The following is a 15396-nucleotide window of genomic DNA, read 5'->3' as shown; positions in this document are numbered from 1 at the left end:
AACCGATTGCATTAAACAACGTTAAACTCACTTTACCACTCATATTGCCACTCGATCTGCCATTCACTTTATGCATACCCTCTATTGTCATAACACCATTGCGTCACAATGGGTGACTATGGCTCCCTATACCATGGGTGTCAAAGTCAAGGCCCGCGGGCCAATTGTGGCCCGCCATGTCATTTAATGTGGCCCGCCTGCCTCAAGCAAAAAAATAGAAAATTAATAGACAAAATATAGGCTTATAAGTAAGGCTGCATGATATATCGAACATGTACCTTCATCAGAGTGGAGAATATAAGTATAAATCAAGTTGAGCAAAGCCACTCTTCTCTGCCCCTCTCTCTAAGGCGCCTGTCACACCTATCAGACAAGCGTCTCATCAATGTTTTATCGTTTCATCTGTCTTGTCGTTTGTCGCATCAATTGACCACAATGCTTTGCGGAATCTGGGCGGTGCGTGGGCGGTGCGAGGACATGCGGAAACAGATCCACGTGTTGCCTGTTATTGTCCTTACGCTGTTAGCTGCGGGACACAGTAGCTAGTAGCTTGTTGGTTGTGTCAACGTGTTGCGTCTCCACTTTATCAGTACCACTACCACAGTAGGTGCCAAGTCTGGCACTGATTCCGTGTGTATGTATATAGCCTCCAGGTACGCAGACTAAGCATGGCATCATTGTGGAAAATTAATATTTTCTGTTCGCAACGACTCCATTATTTTTAATAAAGCGCATCCATTTTACCACAACACACGACTTGCTGCATTTCAGGCTGTTAGCCATGGGGCGCCTGGGCGCACGGCTCTCTCCTATCTGCAGTCAGACCGTTCAGCGTTACTTCAGGAGAGGAGACTGTAGTGCCCAAACCGAAAGCCTTGATCCGGGAAATTTGCACTTCAACCAGTGGTATTATATTAGTACATCCAGTAAGATCCAATAGAAATAAATTCACAAGACATGGGAAATAATCCTCCAGTTGTCTGTGTCTGTTAATATAAAACTGTATGGGCTATATGTAGAAAAAGAAAAAAGGAATGGACCTACAAGATGTGTCTTTGTGTCATATTAAATTTATAGGAGCTTTCCAACTTTACAATTAAAATCGCACTTGATTTAAGCCATTTAAACAGTGTTTTGCATGAGTGCATACATGCGAGGATTTGGGCTGTCTGTGCTGGAATATTTCCATGACGTTGGAAAGTATAGCCTATAGTGCAGTGCTGCCTGCAGCTGCGGAGAGTCCCAACATGCATGGGTAGCCTATATACTGTAGCCTAATCTACAGCAGGCCGATGTCTTTCTGGAGTTACATGTGCAATCTCCTCCTCGTTTAATAAACCCGACGCGTCGCTCGAATGCCAAATGTACCGCCAGCGCAAGTGGGAACCGCATCGGAGATGTAGGCTACCCAGCCAGCCCACCACCACCACTCCTCCAGTGCCAGCCACATGGGCTACGGTTTTAGCTGCACATTCATATATTGACAGTTGAGTTGAGTTGACAGCCTATCCACTGCAGCGACTAGCGACTGTGAGGCAATCTAAATAGACTGTCGAACGTGCATGGTCAGTTGATCACGGTGTCACGGACAGACAGACAGGCAGACAGGACAGGATCAGGATCGAGGAGCAGCACCTATGCAAAACAGCAGCGTGTGTGTGTGTGTGTGTGTGTGTGTGTGCGTGTGTACACGATAAATATCTAGTACATTTGTATATTCACGTACAGTCGTACAAGTAGGCTACACAGCATAGGCACTCAGATCATAACACAGGGCAGAATCATATAAGCATTAGGAGTGAATGATAAAATGCATGCACCTTGAATTATAACGTTTGTTTTAATTTTCTGTTCGGCCACGACGGGCAGGGATTATATTTTCCTGTTGAATTGCTTACTGGAACAGACCAAACTACTTTACTGAACAATAAAATCATTTTCGTTACGAAAGCGCATAGGCTCTTTCCTCTTCCGTGTCTGCAGCACTCTGCAGAAAAAAAAACAACAGAGTGTGAAAAGACCGCCCAGTGTAGCGTAACAAACGGACCTTCTCTCCTATTGGTTGGCGGGTAAACCCAACCCTTTTTGTCTTGTCTGAGGTGCCGCCTTGTTCTTCAGCTGGTCGCCTACAAAATGTTTTGTGTCTTGTGTCTTGCCCCCCCCCCCCCCCATGAAACACGTTTGTCTGATGAGACCACGTGACTCCCATTAGAAATGCATTGGGAGCTGTCTTGTCTGATGCTTTTCATCAGACAACCATAAGACGCTTGTCTGATAGATGTGACTGCGGCCTAACAGACACAGTTAACGATTGCTTGTTAAGTGCCTGCCAGACAGACAATCAGATGAAATGAAGGCAGGTGTAGAGTAGAGTGTAGACTAGTGAACTGAACATGTTCTCTTTATATCAAGTACTTCATACCAGCCCCTTATGAAACTACTTCTCCCCAAATCCAAATGGATTTCATTTTCCATCCTGAATGGCAGTAACTAGCATACAATGAGAACTGAGAAGATCTCCACAAAGGTTTACTCATCAAAGCTGATTATATAACTGTAACCATCAAAGCATGCACTCAACATATAATGGTTATGTGACCATGGCATGTGCATAATATAAAATCTTATACGTTTTATCTGATATTGATTAATATGGGGGGTGGGTTCAATTAATCGATTATTAATCGGCAGAGCTGTCGACTATTCAATTTGGCTGATGGTCACTTTGTGGCATCCCTACAAGTTACAACAAGTGAGTAAGTGACTATCTCTCTTTCATACTGGTGTGTGGCGTCTCTTGCGTGATATGATGAAGTGGAACGGTGCCGTGCACATTATAGGGACAAAGTCGTGTGTGTGTGTGTGTGAGAATGTGTGAAGACCCATCTTCTCTTTCTGTCATAGTGACATTGTCCTGCATCAGATCATGTCCAAATCAAGTTCTCCAATCTCCAGTAGCCTCTTCAGTTTTTTGAAGATTTTTTGACGGAGCTTTGTGTGGCTGGCTCGGTCTGAGCACTATGTGTGTGGCTTGCTGGCTGGCTGGGTCTGAGCACTGTGTGTGGCTGGCTGGCTCTGAGCACTATGTATGTGGCTTGCTGGCTGGCTGGGTCTGAGCACTATGTGTGTGGCTGGCTGGCTGGGTCTGAGCACTATGTGTGTGGCTTGCTGGCTGGCTGGCTGGGTCTGAGCATACATAGATAGATAGATAGATATTATAGCAGTGACTGACTGAAGGGCCTCCCACACCGTCTGCGAACGCTGCGCATCAAAACAGCCGCCTCCGTTATTTTCAATGAACCTATCGCACACCGGCGGCGTGCGCTGACGCGCCGCGTCAGACGCGCCGCGTCAGACGGAGCCGGTGTGTGTTGGGCTTGAGACATCGAGCGTGCGTCCGCAACTGGTTGTGGCCCCCATCAAGTGACCTTTTGACCAATGCGGCCCTCGCCCCAAGTTGAGTTCGACACCCCTGCCCTATACTGTAACTACATGGAAAGTTCAAAAATAATTATAATCTTTAAACCAGCCGTTTAGGTAAAGGTAAAAATGAATGTATCAGCAAATTAGAAACTGTTTTTATTGGACTGTACAGGTCAAATTGAGATAGTTTCACCAGCTGCTGTATATCGAAGGGCTGCTATTCTGCAGTAAAAACCTAAGTACGTGCTCCCAAAGGTTGAGTTGAGTCAGTAGCATGCAGTAGAGTAACGAAATATTTAATCATAACGAGTGCTCTGATGACTTATTCCCATCTGATTAAAACAGTTTTTTAAGCAATGCATATAATATATAAATATGATCTCCATCCTTTTTCAACATCGCTTTCTTTTATTATTATATTTTGTATGATGCCAGCCAGGATTATTAAATTACATTCAAGTCACATGCAAAAATGATTTCCTTTTTTTTGTCCCCCCCCCGCTCTCTCTCTTTCTCACTCCATTCACTCTTAAATTAGGCCATTCCGGGGAAATGTCCCGTCTCTCGCTGTAGTTTGGAGCTGGATGGAGACACTCTACAGGGTAGGGTAAGCGCTAGGGATGGTCGGGAACAAGAGAGGGACTTGTCTCATAAATCAGCGCCAGGCCTTGTGTCTAGAAGGCTGTGGCGGAGAGCTCAGGCTGGGGTTGAAAGTTGTCTGCTGGAGGCTGGCATCCCCAGGACAAACCTCCCCTCCACCACAAGTGTCCTGGGTGTAGGTGATGGATGTGGCACAGGGCTGGAGGGGAATGCTAACGAGAGCCAAGGTGTTGTCTCTGACTGCTATGAGGGCCGTCCCGGCTCTGATGGGACCTCATTAGGCTGCGTGTCCCACCTACAGAGCATGGGAGAAACCAGCTCTAGGACAGTAGTCCCCCCACAGACCAGCGCTCACTCTCCGCTCTCCAGACACAGCCAGGCAGCCTGCTGTCCGCCGGAAGAGGCTGCCTTTGAGGGCCAGTTCGGCCACGGAGTGATGGATGAATCCAGAGGTTTGGATGAGTTCCAGGGGGAGTGTGACACAGAGGCCGGCACTGTTGCCAAACAAAGCTCGGGGCTGCGCTCCCTGGTTAATGGGGTTTCTTGGATGGTGGAGGACATGAGACGTCTCCTGTGGAGCTCTCCTAAGATGCTCCGGCAGGTGAGGGAGCAAGGCTTGCAACGTGCCGGGGCACAGTGGTCCAAACAGGTGGTGGGACGGGTCAGCGAAAGTCACGTCTTGTCTGTGGTGAAGGACAGTCGTGTTTTCTCGCTGGTCACACAAAGTCAGGTCTACACTCTGGTCAAGGACAGCCACATGTTCTCCCTGGTGAAGAACTTGCCCATTATACAAGTTATTCAGATGGAGCTGCATGGCATTCAGCCAGAAGAAGCATCAGAGTTTACACTTACCCTAGCCCCACTGCAGAACACCGCAGAGGCTATTGAGTTGAACGAAGCTGACCCATCTTTGGTTGAAGAAAGGTGGTCAAGCCCTGGTAGTATGACACAAGAAACCGATGATTTAAAGCAAGGACAGAGCATGACCAAAACATTCAGAATACCAGAGGAGCAGTGCTTTGAGCCAAAAAACGCCCATAATGCTGCATCTGCAGAATATTCACAAACTACTTCAGAGATTAATTCGGTTCTAGACCGAAAGCCACCGAACTCTTTCACCAGAAGTTTCCGTCAGAAACTAGTAGAATTTCCTAATGCCCTCTTAAGCCTCCAATTACTACCCCTCCCCAGCCTAGTGGATGCTCTGCAAGGTGTCATTCCAACGGTGGCATTCCACTCCCAGAAAACAGTGGGTCTCTATTGGCTGAAAGTCACAAAATGCGGATGGCCTGTTCCGTGCCCTGCCCTCCTCATCCTGCTGGAGTCCACCGTCTACACAGTCACCTCTGACCCCAGTCAGACACTGGTGCTGTTCCATCACCTCTCTCTGCGGCAGCTCAAGGAGATCCAGATAGGCTTTGCCGGTCAGAGCCTGCGTTTGGTGGGCGCTGTGGAGGAGAGCATCCTGGGCCTTCACACCCACAGCCAAACACTAACCCAAGAACTGTGCCGCACCATCCTCTGTGTCATGTACCCCGGGGACAGCAGGCTCTCCCAGCACCCACTACTGCACAGAGACTTGATGGAGATATCGCTGACCTGGCAGGATTACATACCAGACCTGCTGCTGGATGCTGGTTTGAAGGTCTGGTGCCAGTTCCAGAAGACTCTGGCCGATCTGGTGTATATTCTTCATAGCCACATGGGCCAAGATAGGCCCAGTATGGGGGAGGTCCAGCTGCTTCTGTACACCAGTGTAGGGGTGTGTGTGAGCCCTGACGCCCGCGCCGAGTCCCTGGCCCAGCTTGTCCTCACCAATTCCCATATAGGCTTGCTGCAGGAGGTCACCGCGGTCCACCCTGCTCCTCACTCCGCCCGGCCTCGAGTGCCACGCCACACCCAGTTCCAGAATGTGACGCTCCTCAGCCGCGCCGACATCCGCTGTGTCATGGTGCACGACAGAGGTGTGAGAGGTCCTACTCGACTAGATGTGATCCTGGCGCCGGCGGGGCACAGAGGTCACCCTGGAAGAGATGCTAAGGAAGCTACCCTGACTGTACACGCCTCTAATTCATCTCCAAAGACTGAAGTGTGGAAATTAACTTTCAGTTGCTCCACTGAGGCTGCCTGCCTGATTAATCACTTGTCAAATGTCTGATCCAAGGACTGGACAAGCAGTAATGAACAGCCTAGCTAGGAACTTCACACTTGAAAGGAGCTATGGCCGTAGTGGATTAAAAAAAAAGACGGCTCAAATGGTTTGTGTGCACTATGATGAACTGTAAATCTTCACCATCCACGTCTGTATTGAATAGGATTCGTCAATTTGTTTTTAGAGGTTTGAGGATAGCAGGAACAGGATTTTAAGCATGACATGATTAATAAAAAAACCCACCTGATTTTTATTTGTTTGATGCACATTGTACCATTTATTTTATACTTATCACATTGCAGGTATGATCATTCAAAATTATCTAAATGTAATGGGCAAATTCTTAATTATTGAGTTATGCTTGTTTGTTACAATAAAATTGTTTTTGTAGATGTAACGGTGTACCATATTTTTGTAATAATAAATGATTCAAATATTCACTTATTGTTTTTATGTGGTTGGTTTATATACTGTATATACAGCTTGGAATGTAGATGGATGCTTAGATAGTTAATTGGAGAATGTAGTCTGTTGCATTTCACTGCTTCAGTGTAATGTCTGCTTCTCTCTCTCTCTCTCTCTCTCTCTCTCTCTCTCAATTGTTCTGTCACTTAACCCTCCACCTGTCTCCTGCACATCCCTCCCCTATGCACTTGGTTGTTTTTTGTCCCCCATGGACCTCTGCCTGGAGGATCCTGTACTGTATGAATCTGTATTCTACTCCTTTCTTTGCTGCACTCAACCAGTGGAGAGTCATACAGTATACTTAGCATTCAGGTTCAAGGTGAGACCGTACCAACTCTCCTGTAGCTTCCTCACACGACAATACCCTATGGATTTAGCCCTGCCATGCCGTTAACATTGTCCACCTCAGGATAGACCTCTGTCATTGCACGTAGATTGATCATGAGCCATCTCTGATGAACCACTTGGGTCAAAACTCACAATTGAGCTAGAGGCAAAATACTGACTGCTCCCCGCAAGGAACAGCAGTGCCCCATCCAGTATGGAACATTACAGGGATTGCAATCAGTCCTCTTGTCTGCCTTGGAATGTAGAGGGAGATTTGGCCTTCAATGGAGAGAGGAAAGAAAAATAAATTGGAGCAGTACCGTAGGTTGGAGCCCAGGTGACGGCTCAGGTCTGTGATGGGTTTTCCTTGCCCTGCTCAAAGTTTTAATTAGCACCCACACCATCTGCTTTAGAATAAAACACAAAAAGATGGAGAAATCATGACTAATACAGTATAGAGTGTCTGAGGAAAGATAAGAGTTATGGTTTAATTTTAAAACTGGTTTCATTGCTGGATTTTCAAGGTATATTGAAAGTAATGTATTGCAAATATTTTTACAGGTTATGAAAGGTTTAATAGAGATGAGAAAGGAGAGCGTGCCCTTTAGTAGATTAGACCATCAATTGGAGCAGTAATTGAAAATACATGGGGGGGGGGGGTTCATCCATTTGAAATTAGACTTCCGGATCTCAGAATTTTATGATGGTCATAAAACAAAGCAGTTAGATGTGTGATTGTAAAGTAATAATTGATTATTCTCCCCATCTCCTGTACTGTATGGGCTGGCATGCTTTTATGCCTTTGGGCTGTCACTTAGCACATCATTCTTTATGACCTGTACGCCTCTGTCATGTTCGGAAAGAAATCAGGAAATCTCATGTTATTTCTAATTAAGCAACTTTGAGTAGGTTTCAGTTCATCTGTAACTGTCTGCAGAGTCTGGGCAAAAGTTTTATGTGAAGCTATAAGAATGTCATGAAGAAGGAGTGGTTTCATCAGACTCAAAGTTTGGGAGTGACTTCTTCCTCATCCTTGAAGGAAAGTGCTCCCCCTCACTTAACTTCCACTTGTATAAGGCAGGCTTATTTATTTATCTTTTACAGTCATTGGTTGACACACATTCACAGACATGGCCCTGGATCTCTAATCATTACTTTGAATGATTTCCCACTGGGCTTCTCTGGCCCTAATAGGCTCCGTCATTGGCAGCACAATGAGGATAATTTGTTTACCTCTTTATTTGGAAGCAACCTAGTCTGTCCTCCTGTTAGTTGTTAATTAATAGGACAAACCATTTTCAGCTTGAACTTCCCTGATCATTCCGTTTTGGCCATGGTAGATGAATACAATACAAAATCCTGCTATATGCAGATTTTTATTTATTTAAATATCGTGCATTTTCCTATCATCATATCATTATTATTATATTGACGACATAGGTGAATCTATTAAAGGTAGAGTACGTTAATTTTTTTTGGTTTAGTGTGGGTGTTTGTTCAATAACGGGGGTCTCCCTGTCTCCAACTCTTTACATTTTTCAGGATTTTCAGGTAGGTGAGAAAATCAGGAGAAAGTAGCCATTTATGAGCTTAATTTTTAGTGTTCTGGTTCCAATTTTGTCTTTCTTTGTGTCATCATTTATAATTCCACTTGTTTAATCTGTATCCTGACTGCGTTCTCTATCCTGATTGGACAAAATTGGTATCCCGACCTGAAAATGCACTTTCTGTTTAATAAAAAGCTGGAGAGACATGGAGACTCCTGTTGCAGACACACTATAGCAATGAGTATACATTTTAGTTTTTAGTTTTTAACACTTAAAAGAAAATGTTACCTTTACATTTTCAGTTTTCACACTTTTCCACATACAGTACATAGGTCGGCTGAAACAGATGTACATACATGTGGAGACATGGTGGTACTGCTACCCAGGGACATGCAGAGAGTGTCAGAGAGGCAGGGGCTGAAATCCCGTAAGGGGGCACTTTTGGACAAAAATGGCAAAAATAGCAGATCTAAAAGGTCACACAACGCGTTGTGAGCTCAGCTAATCCTGAATTGAATTGAATAGAATTGAATTCTCCTCAATTCACCTTCCAGTATGGCATGGAAAGGAGAGGAGGGGCATTTGCATTTCTTTCACCATAGTAAATGCTGCATTCGTGGTCTGGAAAGGGCAGTTGTTTTACACACTGGTAAAAGGGCAGGGGCTGAAGCCCCCTTTGATGTCTATGTGTGCATGTCCCTGCTCCTACCAGTCCACACTATCCATGATAGCCTTGAACCAGCGACCCTCTGGGTCCCAAGCCAACTCCATATGGACTCAACTGCATGAACACTAAAACATGTGTGCCACTGCTAATTACAAGTAAACAAGGCACCATGACATGAGCATAATGTTGTTTGTTAGGGCTAATGTGCATGCATGTCCATTAGCAAATTAGAATGAAATCTGTCCTTTTGATTGAACCTTTATACCCAGGGCACTCCTTCCATGCTCTATTCCAGCGGAGTGGTATATTCTAGTGCAGTGTGAGCTTCCCAATGTTTTAAACTCATTTCGGTCAAAGGCTTTACGATGTAATTAACTACAGTAACTCACTGCACTCCCATCTAATGAGGTCCATTGAGTGCCAGCAAAGGCAGGTTTTAACCAAGCCTATAATGGAATTTGGTGGGTATAGTGTGTCTCAAAGGAGACGGTCACAATGGCAACCTGAATGTCACTGGCATCTGAGCTATGCTCATTTGCGAAAGGATGTCCACGGGCCAGGGAAATTCCATGCCCTTTTAGAAGGATGATTTTGTCACACAGTGTCATTTTTAAATTGGACTCCTCTCCATTTATGCCCGTCTGCCCCTCCCCTGTTTTTGGACCTCACATGAGCTCCATTAGCATTTGCAGGAACTGCGCGACATTTGCCACCAGAGATTGTGACAGATTTCACACGCTCAATCTTACTGTGCAGCCCTAGGGGAAAAGAGGCAGTGCCTCACCATCTGTTGATCCTGACTGTACCCGGAAGATCTTTAAGAGGTTGTCATTTCTGTATGCCGTCGCTGAAAACACCAGTGACAACTCTTAATATCCTGGGATTACATTGTGCTAATGTTCTGCAAGCAATGATAGTAGGAATCAGATCTAGAGACAAACGGCTTTGCTGTAGTGTTTTGTACTTGTGGTTTCTGTGAATGTGGAAATCTGAAAAAGGGGAAAATGTGTAGTTGTAGATTTCAAATAAACTCATGCTGTGTCATTTTAACAACAGCAAACCCGCACAGCACTTTGGTGTGGGAAGACATGTAGATACAGTCTGTTTACACGTGGAAAGTAGACCTCAGCAATGTTCCAAGGGCTGTACACCTTGAGAAAACAGTCCAATTTGCATTAGCGCTGCTGGCAGAGTATATCGTCTTCCTCCGAGACCTTAAGTATTTATGATTATGCTCTATAATCCTCTTATAAAAATGCTTGATTTGCTTGATGTGGTCGTACTATGGTGTTGTACACTGGAAATAGCAGACAATGGAAGTGCACAAGGCGTGGATGCACCGTGTTGTGAGTTTGTAGATCTGCTATTTGTGTTGCTCAACACCTTCGTACGACGAACTACAAATGGCAGAGGCACGCACGTGTGCAGACAAACCTTTTCTTCTCATCTAGATGTTCTCCAATGGTTTATTTTTATCTGAAAATGTCTGCTCCTATAGTGCAAAGACGGAAGAAATAGTGGGTGATCAATCGGGGTGATAGTCAGATGGTGTCACTTCTTGAATAAGCAGCTCATGTCGGCACGGTTCAATTCGAATGGCTGTGTCAGATTCCTCTTCCTGTGGCAGCTGGGTTCAAGCTTCTCGCCTCATTATGAAGCAAATGATTGTGCTGTTGCCATGTTAATGCTGATTATTTCAATCTGGGCCCAAAGTCAATGGAGCGCTATTAAGTTAGTTTAGTAAATTGTTCTCAAGAATAGTCAGAGTTGTCCTCTTTCTTGCTACTTTCTTTCTTTTATGACATTTCCCATAGATTATTACATCACATTTCTGAAAGTATATGCACAGGCCTCCTTACATGGGGCTGTGGCACTGTGTAACCCAATGAATATTGAAGCATGCTTGGAATATCTTGAGGCTTCACACTGAATGGGAATCAGTGGAGAATTATGGTTGTTTCATACTTAGTTGTGTGCCGGTGTCACAGACCAAAAACAGCCAATCTACAAGCTCACAAAGTGTCGCAGTATTAACACAATGTTAGCTTTTAGATCTTCTGTTTTAGGTTCACGACACGGCACATAACCAAATATACGTCAGGCATTTGGTTCGCACTATGTCCTTCCTTTTTTAGTGGTGCAACCACTCCTACAACCAGCAATGTCCGTGTTCACCTATGTATGTGTTCACGTACCGGTATGTGTTAATGAGTATATTGTATAACGGTATTGTGCCATGCAGAAACAGAGAGAGAGAGAGAGACAGTGCTGACAGACTGTTGCCTGCTAATGAGAATGAGAGTGAGAGTGAGAGAGAGAGGGAGGGGAGGGGGGGGGGGGGGGGGGGGGGGGAGAGAGATTGGGGAGTTGCACCACTCGGTTCACACAGGTGTGATTTTTTTTAATACATTATTCTGCTTTTGTCTGACCTCTGACGTATCCTTGTACTGAAAGGCACATTTCTACAGCTAGAACTGATCAAAGTAATGTAATTTCTGTTGTTTGGTCTTTATTGTGAAAGTCACAGTTAACCACATTGGCAGAAATTGTGTTCCTGGGTTTTCAATTGCACTATATTGATGCAGAGAAAAATAAATAAATAATTGGTGCCAGTATTGTTTTAGCACTAGCCCAACCGACTAATCTTAAGAACAGTTTCATGTTATGGGATCAGTGAAGCCTGTTTTTACCGTAACATTACCTTGCATAACTATGAATCAATTGCACAACAGAGGAGCTTTATGAAATGATCTGACATTATTGACCACCATGCACCTGTCAGAGAGTAGAGAGTGTTAAGGTCTCACCCTTCTCCCTGGATTGAAATGGAGTTGAATGATGTATTCTCTCAAAGGAATGAGGCTAAAGCTACAGCCAAAAAATAAGGATGAGAGAAATGTACAAATCATTGTCTAATTGTGTTGTGGAATCTAATATAAACAAAAAGGCCATGTGTAAAAATGTCCTCATGACTTGTAACTGATCATAATATGAAATGGAATAGCTAAAGGCTTAAATTCTTCATCTACAACATTCTGTTTAATAAGTATGCATGCAGTCATGGTTGAATGCTTAGGCCTACTGAACCCTTTGATGTTGCAAATCACTTTGCAAAATGTTTTAATGAGAACGAAACGATCCAATAAACTGTAGATGGCACATTTGATAGAAACGAGATAAAACGATTCATTGATGGCAATTCATTTGGCTATGGTAATATTGAGAACCTAGGCTATTATTATCAAATGCCAATGTCATTTATTCAATTATTAACTTGAATCAGGATAATTTCCTACTACTGTACTGTATGGAAAGTAAACACATTAATTTGTGCCCTATTCCAAAGGACAGTATTGTTGGAAGATATTTGTCTTAGAACCATTATTTAAAAAAATAATACGCTTACACATTCAATTCAACATGCCTATCATAGACTCTTCTACAACCTCATCCTTGGTTGAAATTACTTGAAATCAATTGATAAAGGCCCCTACATGCTTCAAAATAATCCATCCGACATCAGAACCTTTTTCTGATGGCCTGTCAGAAAAGAAAGTTCTGATGTCGAAATGAGCATGTAGGCCCAATTAACTGCACTATTTTTGGATTTCATACAAAATAAACTTTGATTTTTAAAATTTGATTTGGTTGCATTGGATCTGGTTCAGTTATATTTCAGTGAATTTGATTAACAATTATCAAGTTATAACCCAATCTTAATGGATTTTTTTCTTCTTTTTCAAACTTTTGGACTCTTTGAACATTAGTCCCTTTAGGTGTGTGTGTGTGTAATACATGTTTTTAGATATTTTAGTATTTCAAAGTTCACTGGTCACCGTCTCACTTCCTTCCTGGACTATATGTTGTCTCAGTAAGGGTCTGGGCACACCTAAGAGTCCATGTACAAAATAAGCGGTCTTTTGCGTCATTCCCCAAAAAACCCGGATAGTGTTTCTTGTCTCCCAAACATCATTCAAATAAGATTTGGTTGCAAAAGGGGTGAAGTGGCCCTGGTTTAACTTAATAAGAACACACTATAATTCCATGCAGCAAGTTAATATAATGAACAAAATGACTGTGTGGACAAAGTGTTGCATTGGCTTCAATCACTGCAGTCACTGCAACACAATCTGACGGTGACACTGTGCTTCTGCATGCTATCGTGTGTGGCTATATGCTACGTACATCCACAAATTATTTCCTTGCCGCTGCGTGGCCGGTGCCCAGATGAAGTACCTCGGTGGTGATGAGTTCAGTCCCCATGTCTCTGTCCCCTGGGGCCCGACACGCACATACACACACACACAGGCTATTTACGACAAGCCCTCTGACAAAGAGGACAAGGCTGTTTTCCAAAACCTGCAGCATTTTACTTTTATGGGTAGCGAGTGTGTGAGCCGTGTGACAGAGGGAGCAGGTCCAGACTGCTGATGCTGGCGATGTGAGCTTCTCCTCCACACTGCTCCTATTTCTAGGCTTACAGCATCAGCATGGCGCCATTAATCAAGCTCCAGAAGTTAAGTGTTACTGCAGGCGTCGTCGTGTTATAAATTGCATGGGAAATGCATAATTAGTTCGCAACAAATCTATTTTATAGTCGTACTGTATTCAGTTGGGGATGCGTTTTGTTCCGATTGCTTTTCTGCAGGGATGATAATCACTGCTTTGGACGAGAAGCGATGTTGGCTCACCTGATGCAGGGGTCCAAAGAAACTTTGGAAGCCTTGTGGGAATCATTGGAGCTCCAAGCTCAGCTTAATGAAACGGGAAGAGTACGCTGTGGAATTCTGTGTTCATTTAATTCTTAATGTTGCAAACTGATATTTTAAAGTGTATAGGCTACACATTTGAGCTCCCTGCATTCTGACAACCACTTGTCGTTCCTGTTCCACTACCCACACCCACTGGACCATTGAAAAGCAGAAAAGATATTTGCACAGTAGCCTATATGGGTTAAATAAAATTATATTTAGATGCTCCAACAAAGCCCACTCAACCTTTTTGATGCAGAGGTGGCCCTCCCTTCTCTGCCAAACACCATGCACGCCAACAGGGCAATCTTCTCCAGATCTCTCTCACACACACACACACACACACACACACACACACACACACACACACACACACACACACCCTGTAACCCATATCTGCATAATTTGTTCACTTATCTTAAGTCACTTCACAACCTGCCAAAGTTTTGTCCACCTCTGCTAAGTTTTCGCATTACATTGGCATCTTCATCCATGTTCCATTTTTCATCTCCAGTGCGCTTCCTGGAAGCGAATGGCAGGACGCCATAACTGTTCACTTATTATTCCCAGTGTCTTTAGCCCATCCTCAGGACCTTAACCCAAGTGGGGACTATTTCTTTCGTAATTGGTGCTGATGTTGCTCTCTGTGTCATTTTGTATTTTGATGTGGCTCTGCTTTCCGTGCAGAGAGAGCAAGGTGCAAAGTGTCCCTTACTACAGGCAGCAAATTGCTCCTCTGAAGTCCCCCAGCACCCTGGTGGAGAGCGGAGCTGCCACAGAGGCAAAACAATTTGTCCAACATGAATCGGCTCCCCGGGGCCTGTCTTTAAGTGTTAAATGACCTGGCTGAACCCAATACTAATCCACGGCTGGGAGTTTATTCAGGCTTGGATGGCTAACACTTATACCCTCTACGCAGCCATTTGAAGACTGTTTATGCAAATTCAAGGTGATCTGATTTTCTCTCATGGCTTAGTTTACTGTCTTTCTCATCCCCTGGAGACTGTTACATTCTCTCCAATCACTCTAACCCCCCTGCCTATACAGGCACACACGCACACACACACACGCCATTTAATGTAAGTGGGGATGAATACATCGGAATACATATACGTTATTCACACAAAAGCTTGCTTAATTATGCTCCCTTTAGTGTCGTATTCAATTTCAGACCTGTATTGGCACGAGTGTCATCTTGCTCTCGCTAGGCGTGAGCCTACATGCACGGGACAGAGCAGCAAACCAGGCCATGAAGTTGTTTGAGTTATCAACTTCATACTATATGCACATATACTTATATATATATATATAGGATATATTTATATAAGCACTGGCATACATATGTGTATTAATTAAGCACTGGATGGGGGATGTCTCCCACATAATGTATAATAATCCATCCATAGTAGTAAACACTCATGCATTATTCACACACACACACACACACACACACACACACACACA

General features: G+C 44.1%; 1 protein-coding gene across 1 annotated transcript in view; it reads left to right on the top strand.

Moving 5' to 3' along the window:
- kif16bb (kinesin family member 16Bb) overlaps window positions 1-15195 on the top strand; it is a gene marked incomplete at its 3' end in the record, with an annotated part of 49090 nt that extends 33895 nt beyond the window's left edge. Inside the window, exons 20-24 of the mRNA XM_080782909.1 lie at window positions 3962-6079; window positions 13590-13702; window positions 13830-13953; window positions 14620-14713; window positions 15104-15195. Of these exons, the coding sequence (XP_080639035.1) occupies window positions 3962-6079; window positions 13590-13702; window positions 13830-13953; window positions 14620-14713; window positions 15104-15195 (2541 nt within the window). The remainder of the gene's footprint in view (window positions 1-3961; window positions 6080-13589; window positions 13703-13829; window positions 13954-14619; window positions 14714-15103) is intronic.
- Window positions 15196-15396: the final 201 nt, after the last annotated feature.

This window comes from Protomyctophum bolini (assembly GCF_963924005.1).
Source record: "Protomyctophum bolini genome assembly, chromosome: 14".
Lineage (NCBI taxonomy): Eukaryota > Metazoa > Chordata > Actinopteri > Myctophiformes > Myctophidae > Protomyctophum > Protomyctophum bolini.
Note: the sequence above shows the minus strand (reverse complement) of the source record. Positions and strands in the feature narration are given on the sequence as shown.